Below are 16,453 nucleotides of genomic sequence, written 5' to 3' on the forward strand. Positions count from 1 at the left end.
TTGTATGACCTGACATGAATGCGCAGTTGAAAAAAAAATAGCAGTTCAACCGGTTTCTTCCCATTTCTCAAGGAATCTTGTCTTCTTTTGTTTTCTCTACTGTGAAGAACTACATTGGCAGTTGAATACAGCTGCTCTTTGGACTTGATGTTATGCCTGAAAAGGCCTCTGGGTTTTAGACCAACAATGAGAGAAGTTCGCCAGTGCACATTCAGTAGTTTTTTATGCAATATAAAGGTTGTTAAATTGAAATGGACCTACAGCTTCTGTTCTAATGATACACATCTTATGTTTCAAAAATTCTTTTAGCATGTAATTGCATCAGGCTTTTAATGTAATTTATTTTGATTCATGTCAGGTCTGTCTTTACCTGATGACTGTGCCAGCACTGGCAAATGTGTTAAACCACATTCCCTGAATTTCTGTAAAGCAGTCTGTTCTGCTGTTTCCCTGGGTAGTGTGTGAATTTTTGCAGTGGTGGCTCTTACTTAGCCATCCATTCAGGGTGGTATTTACTTTCACTGAGGTGTTCAGATAGATAAAGGGCACAGAATGGACACAGCCTTACAACTGATGAAGAAAAATGAAACAGCCTGGCACATGCTAGAGCAGAGCAATTGAAGAATGAGTTTCATTGCACCACACAGTTTCAGAAACTTTCACCATTTCAACACAGAAGGTGGACTGAATAAATAACATGCAAGATGGAATTAAATATTGTAAATACACATATTTTCATGTTAGGTTAATTATTTTCCACTTGCCTTTAGTAATAATAGCAAGCACGTCCATATCCCTCTTTTTTTATGATCTTACTAAGCATTCCCTTACCAAAAAGTAGTATACTTCAAGTTTATTTTATTAAGTATACTTAAGTAAAGTTCAAGTATATTTTGACTTTTTGTAAGTATAAGTCAAGTATACTTAATTGTCATTATAAGTATATATCTTAGAAGTACATAAAGCCCATTTCTGAGAAGTACATAAAAAGTAAACTAAAAGTATACTTTCCTATTTTTTAGTTTAAAATAAGTATACTAATAGCACACTTGAATAAACTTATTTTTCGTAAGGGTTATCATATAGAGCTTCTTATATTTTGGTAGATTTTTAAAAGCATTTTCATTATCATTATTCACATTGTCCTGGCTATGTATAAATGCACTAGATAGACATATTTGACTGTTAGGCTTGCATCTTGCAGATCTGTTTTTTAATCATTTTTAAGCTATGTGGACGTCTTTGACTATTGTGCAGCATTGTGCTGCTTTTTAAGCGTCTCACGCATGAGCCCAGCATTTTTTATTTTTAAGATGCCTTGTGAAGTTCATACAAAAAAAAGAAATTTACTCACCCACAGGTCATCAAAGATGCAGATGAGTTTGTTTCTTAATTGGAACAGATTTGGAGAAATGTAGCATTACATCACTTGATCAACAGTAGATCATCTGCAGTGAATGGGTGACATTAGGATAAGAGCTCAAACATCTAATAAAAGCATCACAATAATTCACAACTCCAGTCTATTAATTGACAGCTTGTGATGTGAAAAGCTAACATAAAAAAATCAACAAACAAGTCAATACAAAATAAAACTTTCACCAAAAATGCAGGTTCCTAAACCATAATAATGCTTCTAATGGACTATTTTCGTATATTGTATACTTCTCTCCTGATTCAGACAAGACGACTTTTTCACTGGGGAGTGCAATATTATGGATAGAGGGCCTCATATTTTAACAGGAATCAGTGGTTAGAGGTTAAAAAACACACAGCTTGTGGATTACTTGCATTACTTGTGTAATATTGTGATGTTTTTATCAGCTGTTTCATTACTATCATTCTGACGGCACCCATTCACTGCAGAGGATACACTGATGGGCAAGTGATGTAATGCAAAATTTCTCCAAATAGTTCTGAATAAGAAACAAACTCATCTACATATTGGATGGCCTGAAGGTGAGCCAATTTTAATGTTTGGGTAAACAAATGCAAAAAATGCATTTTGAGACCCTGCTTTCATTTTCCTTTCCTTCTTTACCCTGACTAAGGTCTATGGTAACTTGATCTTTAGTTCTGCTCTGCCCTTTACATTTAGTTACTAGGCCCACAGATTTGACAAATACTTTCTTGTTTAAGAATTTGTGTTCACCATTCCTGTAACTGGACTTGACTTTGTTAATAAAATTCAACCGTCAATCACCTCGGTCTCTCAGATTTCACTATACTGTAGTTCTGGAGAGACCAACTGACCCTGTATCCTGCTCATGGGACAGACCTCTTTGACCAATCAGCATCCATTAAAGCCCTTTACCTTTGACAGACCTCTTTGACCAATCAGTGTTCATGCTTTTAGCGACTCTTCCACACTGCATTTGGCAAACAGATCTGTCTGTTTCAATGTTTGTCAATGTCAATTGCTTAACCATTTATCAGTGGTCAATAAGTGCACTGGCAGCTGGGACTTACTCGGCCATGAGGGTTTTTTTTAAAGCATGTTCAGAATAAATCAGGCAGCATTATTAAAAGTTTTTTTTTTTTTTTTTAATAAGAGAGACCTGGTTGAATAGGAAAATTAGCATTGCCTCCCTCTGTGTGAAGTGTCTCTCCTCCTTTTTAGCCAGACCAGCCCTCCTCGTGGGGGGCAGGACAAGTTAAGGCAAACCAGAACAGAGTAAAGCAGGCAGTAAAACTAGTGAAATTACTTGCTAACAACTCACTTGAACCTCAATAAGCCTGTGAGCTTTTTTGGAAGGACTGACTTGGAGTCCGTGAGCTTTTTAAAGAAATCATTGGAGATCCCTGAGAGGCGTGTGTGTGGAGGCGTGTATGTGTGTGTTTGCATGAAACCGTAAGACATTACGTCCACAAGGCAATTCTACAGCTGCCAGTCTCTCATCAAGTGGTAAGTTTTAGTTTTTGTGTTTAAGCAAATACATAATTGTAAATAATTTCTATCTGATCACATGCATTTACACACACTTAAATACTTTTAGCAGATCAACTGAAAATGTAATTTTAAAGCAGACTAAAGTATAAATGTTAATCTATGACCATTGCATGTGCAAAGTCTGTCTGTAATCCTTACTGTAGTATTAATGATATCTGCTCACTCATTACAGTAAGACATGATAAAATCTGGCCCAGCTATAAATATGCTATGCTTTAACTGAGCTTCAGAGTTGCTTGTCAAATTAAGCATGATGAGCCCTCAGGGCTACAGCTCGTACAGCCTCATGCATGTCAATCTGCTCTGCCTGTGTGATTTCTTAACACCTTTCACAGGTTGTATGCAAACACAGTGTAATGCTAATGCTCAGCAATTTGGTCACACACACCACAGTGTGCCAAATCATTTGTAAAAATATCTGTTTTATGTGTAAAAGAAGTACTTTAGAAAATAACTTCCCTGCAGCTTTGGGCTGCAACTTCATTTACATGCAAAATGAGACTGGAAAAAAAATCTCTAAAACTGTTCTGTATAGCCTACTACAGTATTTGTTTGGGGGTGTTTATATAAAATATGTATTCTACCATTCAAAAGTTTGGGGTTAAGATTTTTATAATGTTTTTAAAAGAGGATCACCAAGGCTGCATTTAAAAAAAAAAAATAGTGAAACAGAAATATTGTGAAATGTTATTATGATTGAAAATAACCTTTCCTATAAATAATTCAATTTTTATGCAATTTATTCCTGTGATGGAAAAACTGAATTTTTAACATCATTCTCCATTCTCCAGTGTCACATGCTCCTTCAGAAATCATTCTCATATGCTAATTTTCTGCTCAATTATTAATAATGGTTCTTAAAATGATAAATGAATAAAAAAAAAATTAATAATATTTTGTTATAATATCTAAAAAAAAAAAACTCTAACATCATAATGAATACTAATGTATATTGATAATCAAAATATTCTGTAACATTATAAATATTTTTACTGTCACTTCCTATCAAAATAAATAAAATAATACGTAAAAAAAAATTATTCAAAATAAACCTTTGAATAGTAGTGTATAAAAATACAAATTATAATAATATAAAGATATTTATCTAAAAAAATTTTGATAATAAATTCAATCATGACGGCAAAGCTAAAAGGGTTTTAATTAACTTTGTGGGGTATATAACAAATTTTCATTGAGTGCGGAGTGAGGAGGATTGTCCTCAGTTTTTACAAGTCTAAAAACCTACCTTATATAAACTTTTATATAACATTTATAAAGAACTTTTACCTTTAATTAACTTGATGTCAATTGCTTACAACTAATTTAACTCTTTAACTGCATAGAAGCGCACTGGCCAATAAGCGATGTACCAAATACCAACGCCTTTCAACATGAAAGCACTTCACACCACTATTTTGCAATAATGCCTAAAGCCTTTACATTATTGTACATTGGGCAATGCTAAAACCTGCTTAAACTGCAGATGTGCAAGTGAGAACAAAGGCCAAAAGTGTTATTGAATAATACAGTTTTCTTTTACATGCCTCAGCTCTACTTTGGTCCGCAATCTTGCAGACTCCAATCATTACATTGTGCATTTATTGTGTGCAATGTTCAGAATCAGAATGAATCAGAATCAGAATCAGAATGATCTTATACAAGGAATTTGTTTTCATGACAGAAGCTTCCGCAGTGCAACAGAATGACAACGACAGAACAAAAAACACATAATAAAAGAATAAAAAATACAAATAAGTAGGTAGATATACCTACTTATCAGTGTTAGCCAAAAACTACACAACTGTTCACCACTCAGATTCAGTCCTGAGTATGTAAAAAAAGGGAAATAAATTGTATCCTTTCACTTGAAAAGAAAAAAGTTTGTATACTTGATTTATTAAGTTGACAAAAAACCATCTTGACAGTTTGTGCTAACAGGAATAATGCTGGAACATTGCCTCACATTTGGTCGCTCCCTTGTGAGGAGGAAGAATGTGGACCAGGACTGTCTGGAAGAATCCAAGCTGTGCCGCTGCCTCTCCACTGTTGATCTGATTGCCCTCGGGGTGGGAAGTACACTTGGGGCCGGTGTCTATGTGCTTGCAGGGGAGGTGGCCAAAAGCAGTTCTGGCCCCAGCATTGTGGTGTCTTTCCTCATCGCTGCTCTCGCATCTGTGATGGCCGGCCTGTGTTATGCCGAGTTTGGTGCGCGGGTGCCCAAGACGGGCTCAGCCTATCTGTACAGCTATGTGACCGTGGGGGAGAAATCAGCCAAAAACAAAATAAAAAAAAATTTTCCAACCTAAATTAAAATTAATTATGGTTTAGCAATATGCTAAAGCATGCAGTTCTATAGAGAATCAAAAGATCATTTTCCAACCTAAACTAATATTCTGTTGGGACAGGGACCTCTAGTGTGGCGCGTGCATGGAGTGGGACGTTTGATGAGCTTATAGGGGGCCACATTGAAAAGTTCTGCAAAATGTACTTCAAAATGAGTTTGCCTGGCCTAGCGGAGTACCCTGATTTCTTTGCTGTCTGCCTGATTTTACTACTTTCAGGTAAAAAATCATGAACTTCATTCATCTTAAAAAAACTTTAAATCTCTCCTTGTTTTGGCTTGTACTATTTTCTGAACAATGTTGTATTGCCACACTCTCAGAAAAAAGGTACAAAAGCTGTCACTGGGACAGTACCCATTCAAAAGGTACACCCTTTTTCCTTATTTACCATTAAAGGGTGCATTTTTGTAACTTAAATGTACATATTTCCTATATGTTACATACGAGTAGCTTTTGAAAGGGTTACTCCCCCAGTGATAGCTTTTGTACCTTTTTTCTGAGAGTGTAGTACTTCTGTTACTGCTGCTTTAAGATGACCTGCTTGTTGTATTCCTCAACAATAAGAAAAAATCTACTAATAAAAAAATTTAAATAAATTATTACAATAAAAATTAATCACAAATAGAAAAATCTCAAATCTCCTGAAAGCAAATTTGCAACTAAATTATTACTTGAATTATTTCCTAAAATTAAAATAAATGCCTCTCTAATTAACCCCCACCCATTCCCTCCCTCCTTTTGAAAGAAAGAATCAGCTTGGGTAAACAAAATCTTCACAGCTGTAAACGTACTCGTGCTGATGTTTGTAATCATTTCTGGATTTGTCAAAGGAGACTCGCTCAATTGGAATATATCAGAGGAATCTCTCATAAATGTTACCATTGTCACAAGGTGAAGGATATCTTTTCATAAAATTTCAAAATACACCTAAATGAATCAATCACAAACTGCTAATTTCACATGATCATTACCATTAAAATGTTAAAATACGCTTACAGGAATCTCTCACACACTGCTAATGTCACCAGCGATTATGGGGCAGGGGGATTTTTGCCTTATGGCTTTGGCGGGACACTGGCTGGTGCAGCCACATGCTTTTATGCCTTTGTGGGATTTGACTGCATTGCAACCACAGGTACTCAATCACTTATTCAGTTTTATACAACAGTTAACTTCATTTCTCCAGTCTGATCTTGTGCTCAAAGACTTCTGATATTTGTTATCGTGACCAGGTGAGGAGGTGAAGAATCCCCAGAAGGCCATTCCCATTGGAATAGTTGTTTCCCTACTGGTATGTTTCCTTGCCTACTTTGGTGTTTCAGCCGCCCTCACCCTCATGATGCCCTACTACCTGCTGGATGAGAAGAGTCCCCTGCCTATGGCTTTTGAATATGTGGGCTGGGGACCTGCGAAATATGTTGTAGCGGCAGGATCACTCTGTGCTTTATCAACCAGGTAAACATCTTTCTTTGCTCCCATAATGCTGTTCTGCTGGCCAAGGCTTCTTACAAGATTGTAAATTGAGGCAGCATGCTGATAGCAAACACTGTGAATAGTCACAAAAAAATGCTTTCATTCATTTTGTCATTTGTTTGAAATTCAGTTAAACATTTCTTTCCTAATTCATTTGTATGAAGTTCTTAGTTGGGTCTGTGGTGGATTGATTCCTATGCTTTGCATCTCTAATGACTTTTTGATGGTGATTTGTTTGAAAGAGAGCCATATAAATAATTATACATAGCATTTAATTAATCAGATTATTATTATAAGCTTTAACATGATTAAGGTTTATACTTGCTCTCTTTCAGAACAAAATGTTCAAGTGGAATGTAGTTTTGTTTTTTCCTGGTGACATAAATCAGTAAGGACTATTGTTTGGTAATTAGCAACGCTCCCTAAAGCAGCATGAATTACAACCCACTCATTTTAACAGTATATTTATTATATTTGCTTGATTCTGTTCAAAATCAGCAAGAAGCCTAATATCAAAAATTTACATTGTATCTAGCTATTTGCTATAAAAGTTTTATGCTCAAGAACGAACATAATAATTCTATACACTAGTGTCAATCCTAGAAATTACGAAAACATACTACACGTTGCTATAAACCCACACCAAAAAACAATACACACAATAAAAAATGTAAATATGATTTTACTGTACGTTTGGTCCCATTTGCCTCATTTGCAAAGTGCTGTAAGATGTGCTGTCAAATTTCATATTTCCTAAAGTCAACATGAAACAGCCATTTGTTCTGGAATAAGTTTTTTTAAGAGTCAAACAGAATATTCAGAAAGAACATAAGCATAATATAACTTAATTCTGTGCATTGGGAATTGATGTTGTGAAAAATCCTGTGATTGGAGTGGTGTTGAAAATAAGTTGAAACTCAGTCAAAAGCCAGCTCTTTTCCCCCCATTTTGATTTCATGTTGACTTTGAAATAAAAATCATTGTTTGTGGAGGCCTGTAACCGTACCCAGCAACATAACTGTTTGGGATCAGGTCTGCAGCATGTAATTAATTGACCCTTTGCTTCTGCTGATGTCTTTGCCTCATATGCAGTCTGCTGGGCTCCATTTTCCCAATGCCGCGTGTAATCTATGCTATGGCACAGGATGGGGTGCTTTTCAAAGTGTTAGCCCAAATCAATCCTAAGACGAAGACCCCTCTTATTGCTACAATGTCTTCAAGTGTAGTTTCAGGTGAGAGATGGGAGAAATGTAGCCACGAAAACTACCAAAAATACCAACCAGGCAAACCAGAAAAATATCAAAAATATACAAAAAAAAAAAAAAATCAATAAAAACATACATCAAATCGGTTTAAACTTGAAATATAAGGACTTTTAAAAATGGTACCTTCCAAGCCTGGATGAATCAAGGAAATGAATAAAATCCTAAATCCAATAATTACAAATGACTGGAAAAAAACAAAAAAACACAATTGAAAAAACACCAATAATTACAAATGACTGGAAAAACACAACTGGCTGCAATTGGTCAATATCTGCTCCTTCACATTTGCTGGTGTTGGTTAATATGTTCTTTTCCCTCCAGAGTTGCAGGTATCTGAACCATGACTCCTTTTTTGTTTTTAGCCTGTTGGGCTCTATGTTCCCTCTTCCCCGCATTCTGTTTGCCATGGCACGAGATGGCGTGCTATTCAGATTTCTTTCCAAAGTGAATAAGCATCAGTCGCCAGTGGCTGCCACTATGGCAGCGGGCACTACCGCGGGTAAGCTAAGACCAAGGTAGGCCTTGCATGGCCTGCTGTCCTGTTTGTGTCAGCCTGGTGGAGGTGCAGTGTGCTTGCTTAATTGCAGTACCCTGTTAACAGATGCATGCTGTCACTGTGGTGGTGCTAAAATTGCTGGGATTATACAATATGTGATAGAAATCTCTGTGGAAGCTATTTATTGCATGCAAAAGTGATATGTAGAAAAGAAAGGAAATAAGTCACCCACTAGAAGTTTGGAATCATTCATTTTTTATATTATTGAAAGAAACCTTTTATGCTTTAGGCTGCATTTATTTGTTCAAAATATAGTATAAACAGTAATATTAGAAAATGTTAATACAATTTAAAGTAACTTTTAAGTTTTCTATTTTTTATTTTATTTATTTTATTACGTTTTTGCCACATAATTATATTATAGATATATATGAAAATATGGATGATATGATTGTGACTACCATTCAAAAGTTTGGGGAAAGATTAAAAAAAGGATGCATTAAATTGATAAAAAGTGACTGTAATGACATTTAAAGACAAAGACATTGCAAAAATGTCTGTTTCAAACATATGCTTTCTTTTATTTGCATCAATAATCCTGAAAAGAAAATGTACCATGGTTTCAACATTGCAAATATTAACCACAGCAATAACGGTTTCAACATTGCAAATAATAATTGATACCCTACTAAACAATTATATACCATATATATAACTGATAATATATATATTATATACATTTGATCAAATAAATGTAGCCGTGGCTTGGTGAGCATATTAGATCCTGCTTTTAAAAATATGAAAAAAGCAATTATTCCAAACATTTGACTGGTAGTGTATTTATATCTGACTTCATGTGTCAGGTGCAGATGTGTAATGTACTGCTGACAGCTGCAGGGAGAGACTCTCAGTACTTCCCTACAGTGTGGTAATACAGCACTTTGATGCTAGCAGGGGTCACTCAGTGGATGCATATGGTTTCCAAGGACTTCTAAAGAATGAGAAATAATGAAGGGATGAAGACAAAGGGAAGATAACACATTTCAGATAACCCTTCACAATACACACCTTAACACCTAACATGTTAAATCTATACAGCACTGTATGTTTGTTAGTGTACATAGCCTTCTTACTGTGAGGGAAGTCTAAACAGCTGTATATGAAGTCATAGGGCACATCTGGTGTGATTTCATCAGAAGATACCAATACCATTGCTATCTGAGTTTAAAGTCAGACATCCACTGATAAAGAAATCTCTATTGATTATTGACAAAGACTTTTGTGATTTATTTATAAGTCCCACAGTACATTTACAGTAGCTTTCATTTACACCTGGATTATTTTGGAAATATCACGATTTACCAATCAGGCTCTTCAAAACTGGAAGATTTATTTATTCAATGAACTCAAATGAAGTAATAAACTGTGCATGCTCTGTTGGTGTATAATGGCCTTGAAATATTTTTGACAACCACGCCACACTTAAAAGTTCATAAGTTCATTGTATTAAGTATCAATATAATGTGAAACAAGTTGGAAAATAACACACTTTTCAAGCAAAACTCAAAATCCAGAAAAAACAAAACAAAAAAAAAAAAACATTCTGTTTATCAGCCTAGGAAGTAAATGTAAACATCGCTTAAAAAAATTACATTAATCACGAAAAAATAGAGGTATTTAAATTGTTATGCAATGCAATTAATGCATTTTAAGTATGGCTTAAGTGTCTAAATATTTGGGCCACTGTATGTAAACTACTTAATTTATAGAGGTTCCTGTTATATAAATATGCATTTAATTCATTATTTTTTTTTTAACTGACATCTGACAAGCTTTTGTTTACTACCAACAGCTATCATGGCTTTCCTGTTTGACTTGAAAGCGCTGGTGGACATGATGTCTATCGGAACCTTGCTGGCATACTCTTTGGTGGCTGCTTGTGTTCTAATCCTTAGGTTAGTGTATATTCGGTGCATTCAAAAAACTTCAAGGTAATAGCATTACTCAATCCAGCTGTTAATACAAGGATGCAAACCAGTTGGTGCAACCCCTACTGCGAGAATTATGCAGTGAGAATTATATACTGCCATCTACTGGACATGTGTCATCTTCCAACTGTGGCATATAAACATATTTCAATGATTTGACTTTGAACAGATTTTATATGACAGTTTTCTTGTGATAATCTCTGTAGAGCTTAAATGACACTGTCTCATTTTATGATGCATTTATCATATTTAAAAAAAATAGATTTATTAATTTTTCTGTTTCTAATGGCATGAAGAAGCTATTCTAATATAAAATTCTCATGTCAGGTATCAGCCAGAATCTACGTTTGAGAGCTCTAGGATCAATGAAGGCAAGGAAAAGGTCGGTGAGTCTGAACTGACAGAGTCTGAGTCTCACCTGAACATGCTGAAGGAAGGAAGCATAACCCTGCGCTCTCTGCTCAACCCTCCACTGCTGCCCACTGAACAGACCTCCACTGCCGTCAACGTGTCTGTTATTATCATAGGTTAGTACAGCAGCAGATAGAGACTGATCTGACTTTAAGTTAGCTGATGACAATTAGGCAGATTTCTGATCTGTGTTTGTTTTTCCCTACAGTGTTTGTTGTGTGTGTTATTAGCTCACTCAACACATACTACGGACAGGCAATTATTGCTTTGGAGCCTTGGGCCCTGGGGGTCTTGGGTGCATCTTTGTTCATCTTCATCATGTGCATCCTTCTGGTTTGCAGACAACCTCAGACAAGGAAGAAAGTTTCCTTCATGGTATGTAGGTTTGAAATCTAACATACTTAACATACATGTATACAGTAAAAACAGTAAAATTGTGAAATATTATTACAATTTAAAATAACAGTTTTCTATTTGAATATATTTTAAAATGTAATTTATTCCTGCGAAGGCAAAGCTGAATTTTCAGCATCACAAGTATCAGAAGATCTTTTTAGAAATCATTCTAATATGCCGAAACAATTCTTCTTATTATCAATTTTGAAAACAGTTTAATTCTAAAACTGCTTAATTATTATTTATTTTTTTATTTTGTAAAGCGATGCATTTTCTTCAAGAATCCTGGGTGGATAGAAAGTTCAAAAGAACAGAATTTATTTGAAATAGAAATCTTTTGTAACATTATAAACGTCAAAACTGTCACTTTTTATGCTGAATAAAATATTAATTTCTTAAAAAAAAAAACTGACTGAACCCAAATATTGAAACTTTATAACAATTTTTTTTTTTTGTGTATGTAAATATACATACCGTTCACACTCTTAAAGGGATAGTTCACCCAAAAATTATCACCAAACTGTTTTTTTCCCCTCTGTGAGGATACTGCTCTTTCCATACAATATAAGTGAATGGTGTCCACTATGACTTCACAAGATTTACATAGTACACAGGTTGTGAGGACTGCTGCTATAATCCTTTCACTTTTATTGTATTGAAAAGAAAAGCAACAAGCTGCCTAAAATCTAAAATGAAATGATGTGAAGGTGAGTAAATAATGACAGAACTTTCATTTTGGGGTGTACTTTCCTTTCAATAAATGTGCACCTTGTTGAACCGTTGCTGCTCTGTTTATCTTGTGTATTCTGTCCAGAAGAGCACTGGGTTTTAGGGTAATAGCCTGTATAAAATATCTGTGTTTGCCAAGCATTCTGTGTTCTTTGGAGGACCATTTTGTGTGCCATCCTTAATCTAACATGAAAAACAATGTGATATGACCCGAGAGAGTCTCCATTCATGCTGTTTTTTCTGTTTTAGTCTGGGTCATTTCATTAGCAAGTGCTAAGCAGAGTTCAGTCAAGCACATGTTTGAAGCATTGTGTATTTTTTGTTTCAGGTTCCTCTGTTGCCCTTTCTACCCATTTTGAGTATATTTGTCAATGTGTATCTCATGGTTCAGCTCAGCGGAGACACGTGGATCCGTTTCTCCATCTGGATGGCCATAGGTACGTGCTAACTTTGAGTAAACACACACAGGATGCAATCCTAAACCACATTCAAACAAATCTAAAGGTCTCATTGCCGTTTCAAGGCTGTTTGGTTGAAAAACAGGCATAATCGGAAATAAATGCAAGAAAACCCTGCAGAAAAGACCAGCTTAGATGAGCATGAACTTCCATGGTGGTCAAGGCTGGTTTTCACTGGTTAGGTTTATGTCGGTGGAAAATTGGAAAGGATAGTTTATCCAGTGATGAAAATTCTGTCACTGTTTACTTACCCTCATTTTGATCTTGTTTTTTTCTTCTTCTTCAAGTATTTAACCAATGAGGTTTGTTCTAGCATGTGACTCACACATGAGACATGTACCCGTGTTTACCATATATGTGACCCTGGACCACAAAACCAGTCTTAAATGCATAGCGCCTTTAACGTTGTCCAAATGAAGTTCTTTGCAATGAAATATTTGGTCGAGACAACTATCTGAAAATCTGGAATCCGAGGGTGCAAAAAAATCAAAATATTGAGAAAATCGCCTTTAACGTTGTCCAAATGAAGTTCTTTGCAATGAATATTACTAATCAAAAATTAAGTTTTGATATATATGGTATATATATGGTAAGAAATGTACAAAGTATCTTCATGGAACATGATTTTTACTTAATATTCTAATGATTTTTGGCATAAAAGAAAAACCTATAATTTTGACCTGCACAATGTATTTTTGTTTATTGCTACAAATATACCCCAGTGACTTAAGACTGGTTTTGTGGTCCAGGGTCACAAAAGTTTTGGATCAGTAGGAATTTTATTGTTTTTTTTTTAAAGTAGTTTCTTCTGCTCATCAAGGCTGCATTTATTTGATTAAAAATACAGAAAAAAACTGTAATATTGTTGCAATTTAAAATAATCTTAATATACTTTAAAATATAATTTATTCCTGTGATGCAAAGCAGTATCATTACTCCAGTCTTCAGAGTCACACATGATCCTTCAGAAATCATTCTGCTAATTCATGATCAATGATTGAAACAGTTATGCTGCTTAATATTTTTGTGGAACCTGTGATACTTTTGTCAGGATGATTTTTTGATGAATAAAAAGTTAAAAAGAACAGCATTTATTTAAAATAGAAATATTTTGTAACAATAAAACTCTACAATAACACTTTATATATATATAACACATCTTCTCAAAAAAAAATTTATATATTTATATAATATATTTACAAAAAATATTTATTTTTTTTAAAAAATTTACTTTTTAACTTTTTATTCATCAAAATATCCTGACAAAAGTATGTTTATATTTTACTTTATCAAAAACTTTATATTACTCTCTTTCTGTAATTTTTAATCAAATAAATGCAGCCTTGACGAGCAAAGAAACTTCTTTAAAAACCAATAAAAATCCTACTGATCCCAAACTTTGGAGTGGCAGCATATATACACATATATATTAAATTTATATTGGGTAAACTGTCCTTTGATGATCTTTTTAATTTTATTTTTTATTTTTTTGGATGAACTGCCTTTAAGCATCTTAATGGATCCAAATGCAACCTAACACAAATTTGATAGAAATCTTAACTTTGATATCAATCCACAGGTTTCCTCATCTATTTTGGATATGGAATGTGGCATAGCGATGAACGTAAGAGGCATCTAAAGAACTGTACTGTTGCGACAGAGAAAAAGACACTGACAGAAAATGAAGGCACTGTGGAATATGTGACGCACACAGAGAAGACTAGCCCATGTTAAAGAGTGACAGATAAACTATAATAGTAACTAGCTGTTATCCACGGCATTCACCAACCTGCTGACAGACCTGAACTCTGTGTATTCAGCTCTGCCTTTACAGTCAATGCCATCATGAACAATCACTGTAACACCTCTCAGTGCTGATGCTCTCATCTGTGACGTGATAGCAGGACGTTAGGGGTGTGCGATCTGGCAATAGAAATTCAATGCATTGATTATGGAATTGATTCTATACCCAATATAAACTGATATTTGTGACTTTGGATATAAAACATACATAATTATGAATAGTAGCAAAATAACTTAACATGAATAGTGACCAAGTTATGTGAAAAAGAAAGATCTCTTACTTTTTTTTAAATTTGACATTTTATTAATTTTCTTTAATAAATCATTAGAATAGCATTGAATTGTTGTGAGAGCAAATATTTTCATCCCTGTAAGACATACCTCTGTGTTTTAAGCAATTTGCTTTTTAAATGTGTTTTGAAGAAAAAGGGATAGCAAAAGTTTTTTTTGTTTGTTTTTTTTTGCATGAAAGTATTAAGATTTCCACAGACAGTATCCGAAAATTACTTCCACTGTTAAAAAAAGAAAGAAAGAAAGAAAAAAGAAAACAAAACATTTTATAGCATATATACCTAGTTTTAAAGGTATGGGACACATGTGGTAAAGTGGCATTATTAAATAATGTGGAACACCAGAAGAAATATTGGTAAAGCCATGATAATGGTGAATGTCCAGCTTCACAGCATGTCTACATGTTTGACTGTCTTGTTAAAGTGTTACATTTTAAGATTTAGAATTAATTCTTTTAACTTACTGTATGTGCCTGAGATGTAAAGCTGTCTGGATAACACTATTTCATGTTTTCTTGCATTCTGATAAACACAATTTTTTATCTTAATCTATGTTACATGTGTTGTGTAATTATCGCTGAATGTTTGACAGGGATATCTTACAATGTACAGTATTCATCTGTTGTTTAACAACCAGAAGGTCTGATGATGTTGAAAAGGAGCAAGTATGTATGTATGTTTTGTCTTGTAAACTTACCTTTTTTCACTTTATTTACTTTCTAGATTTTTTACTCTACAATTAAGTAATCCGTAATTTTCAGAAACGTTATGATGAATAATCAACAATCTACACTACATAGTTCACTGCAGTCACTCAATGCATGACAATATGTTTAATCCAGCTAACAAAGTGATGCAAGCAGTGGTCTTCAAGTCTTTCTCTGTATTAAATACTCAATTTTGTGTTGTAGATTGCAGTGTAAATGAATCATTGAAAGGCTAAAATTGTGGAACAACCATTAATAACAATGTGTTAGTGTCTCATTAAGTAATGCACATCAGCTTCCATTTAAAGCCTTTGTATCATTGTATCTTATCATTATAATTAGTTTATTAATATTGTACGTAATGTGTGGATTATGCCATTGTCAAAACATTGCAAAGTGGTTTCATACAAAACATTAAAATATTTCTCCCTTTTCAACAAAGTTTCCCCACATTATTCTAAACAGGCATTGCATCATTTTATTAAAATTTAAAGGATATTTTTTCTTGGTTGGTAGGTCTGTTGAGCTGTTGATTAGTTTAGTTTTAGCTCATCTCATAGAACATACTATTTCATATGAGTAATGTTAAATTTCTATCAAAAGAAGATGATATTTGATTTCAAATTACTGCAAGACCGCATAACTCAACTGCCAATGGAAACAGATTTCATCATTACGCGTCAGTAAACAAAACACTAAACTGCCCATTTATTAATAATCATAATAATAATATAATTAATAAAAGTATTGATAAGGTGACCTCTATTTGTGAAGCATGGGTATAAAATGAATGCTACAGACAAAACTATCTCACAACATTTCATACTGAATATTGTATGAATATTCTATACTTTATAAAATACTTCATCCAAAAATGAAAATCTGCGGTTAAAAGGTTAGTTCACCCAAAAATGAAAATTATCGTTTTACTCACCCTCGAGGCATCCAAAGTGTATCTGTCTTTCTTCTTTCAGACGAATCCAGTCGGAGTTATATTAAAAATTGTCCTGGCTCTTCCAAGCTCTATCATTGCAGACAGCTGATGTTGCAGTTGAACAGTCCACAAGTCGTCAAATAAAGCGCGCGCATCCATAATAAAACCTGCCTCACAGGCTCTGGGGGTGAATAAAGGCCTTCCATATCCA

At 34.3% G+C, this 16,453-nt stretch overlaps 1 protein-coding gene across 1 annotated transcript; it reads left to right on the forward strand.

Annotated features, from left to right (window-relative positions):
* The first annotated feature begins 2,749 nt into the window (after window positions 1-2,749).
* slc7a2 (solute carrier family 7 member 2) lies at window positions 2,750-15,749 on the forward strand. Its single transcript, XM_042738535.1, is given in 12 exon segments — window positions 2,750-2,905; window positions 4,876-5,220; window positions 5,307-5,517; window positions 6,024-6,183; window positions 6,291-6,427; window positions 6,525-6,747; window positions 8,393-8,529; window positions 10,379-10,481; window positions 10,842-11,041; window positions 11,134-11,300; window positions 12,379-12,487; window positions 14,088-15,749. Coding segments are annotated over 11 exon segments (1,929 nt in total). The 5' UTR covers window positions 2,750-2,905; window positions 4,876-4,893; the 3' UTR covers window positions 14,243-15,749.
* Window positions 15,750-16,453: the final 704 nt, after the last annotated feature.

The sequence above is a fragment of the Cyprinus carpio genome, chromosome B14, assembly GCF_018340385.1.
Source record: "Cyprinus carpio isolate SPL01 chromosome B14, ASM1834038v1, whole genome shotgun sequence".
NCBI lineage: Eukaryota > Metazoa > Chordata > Actinopteri > Cypriniformes > Cyprinidae > Cyprinus > Cyprinus carpio.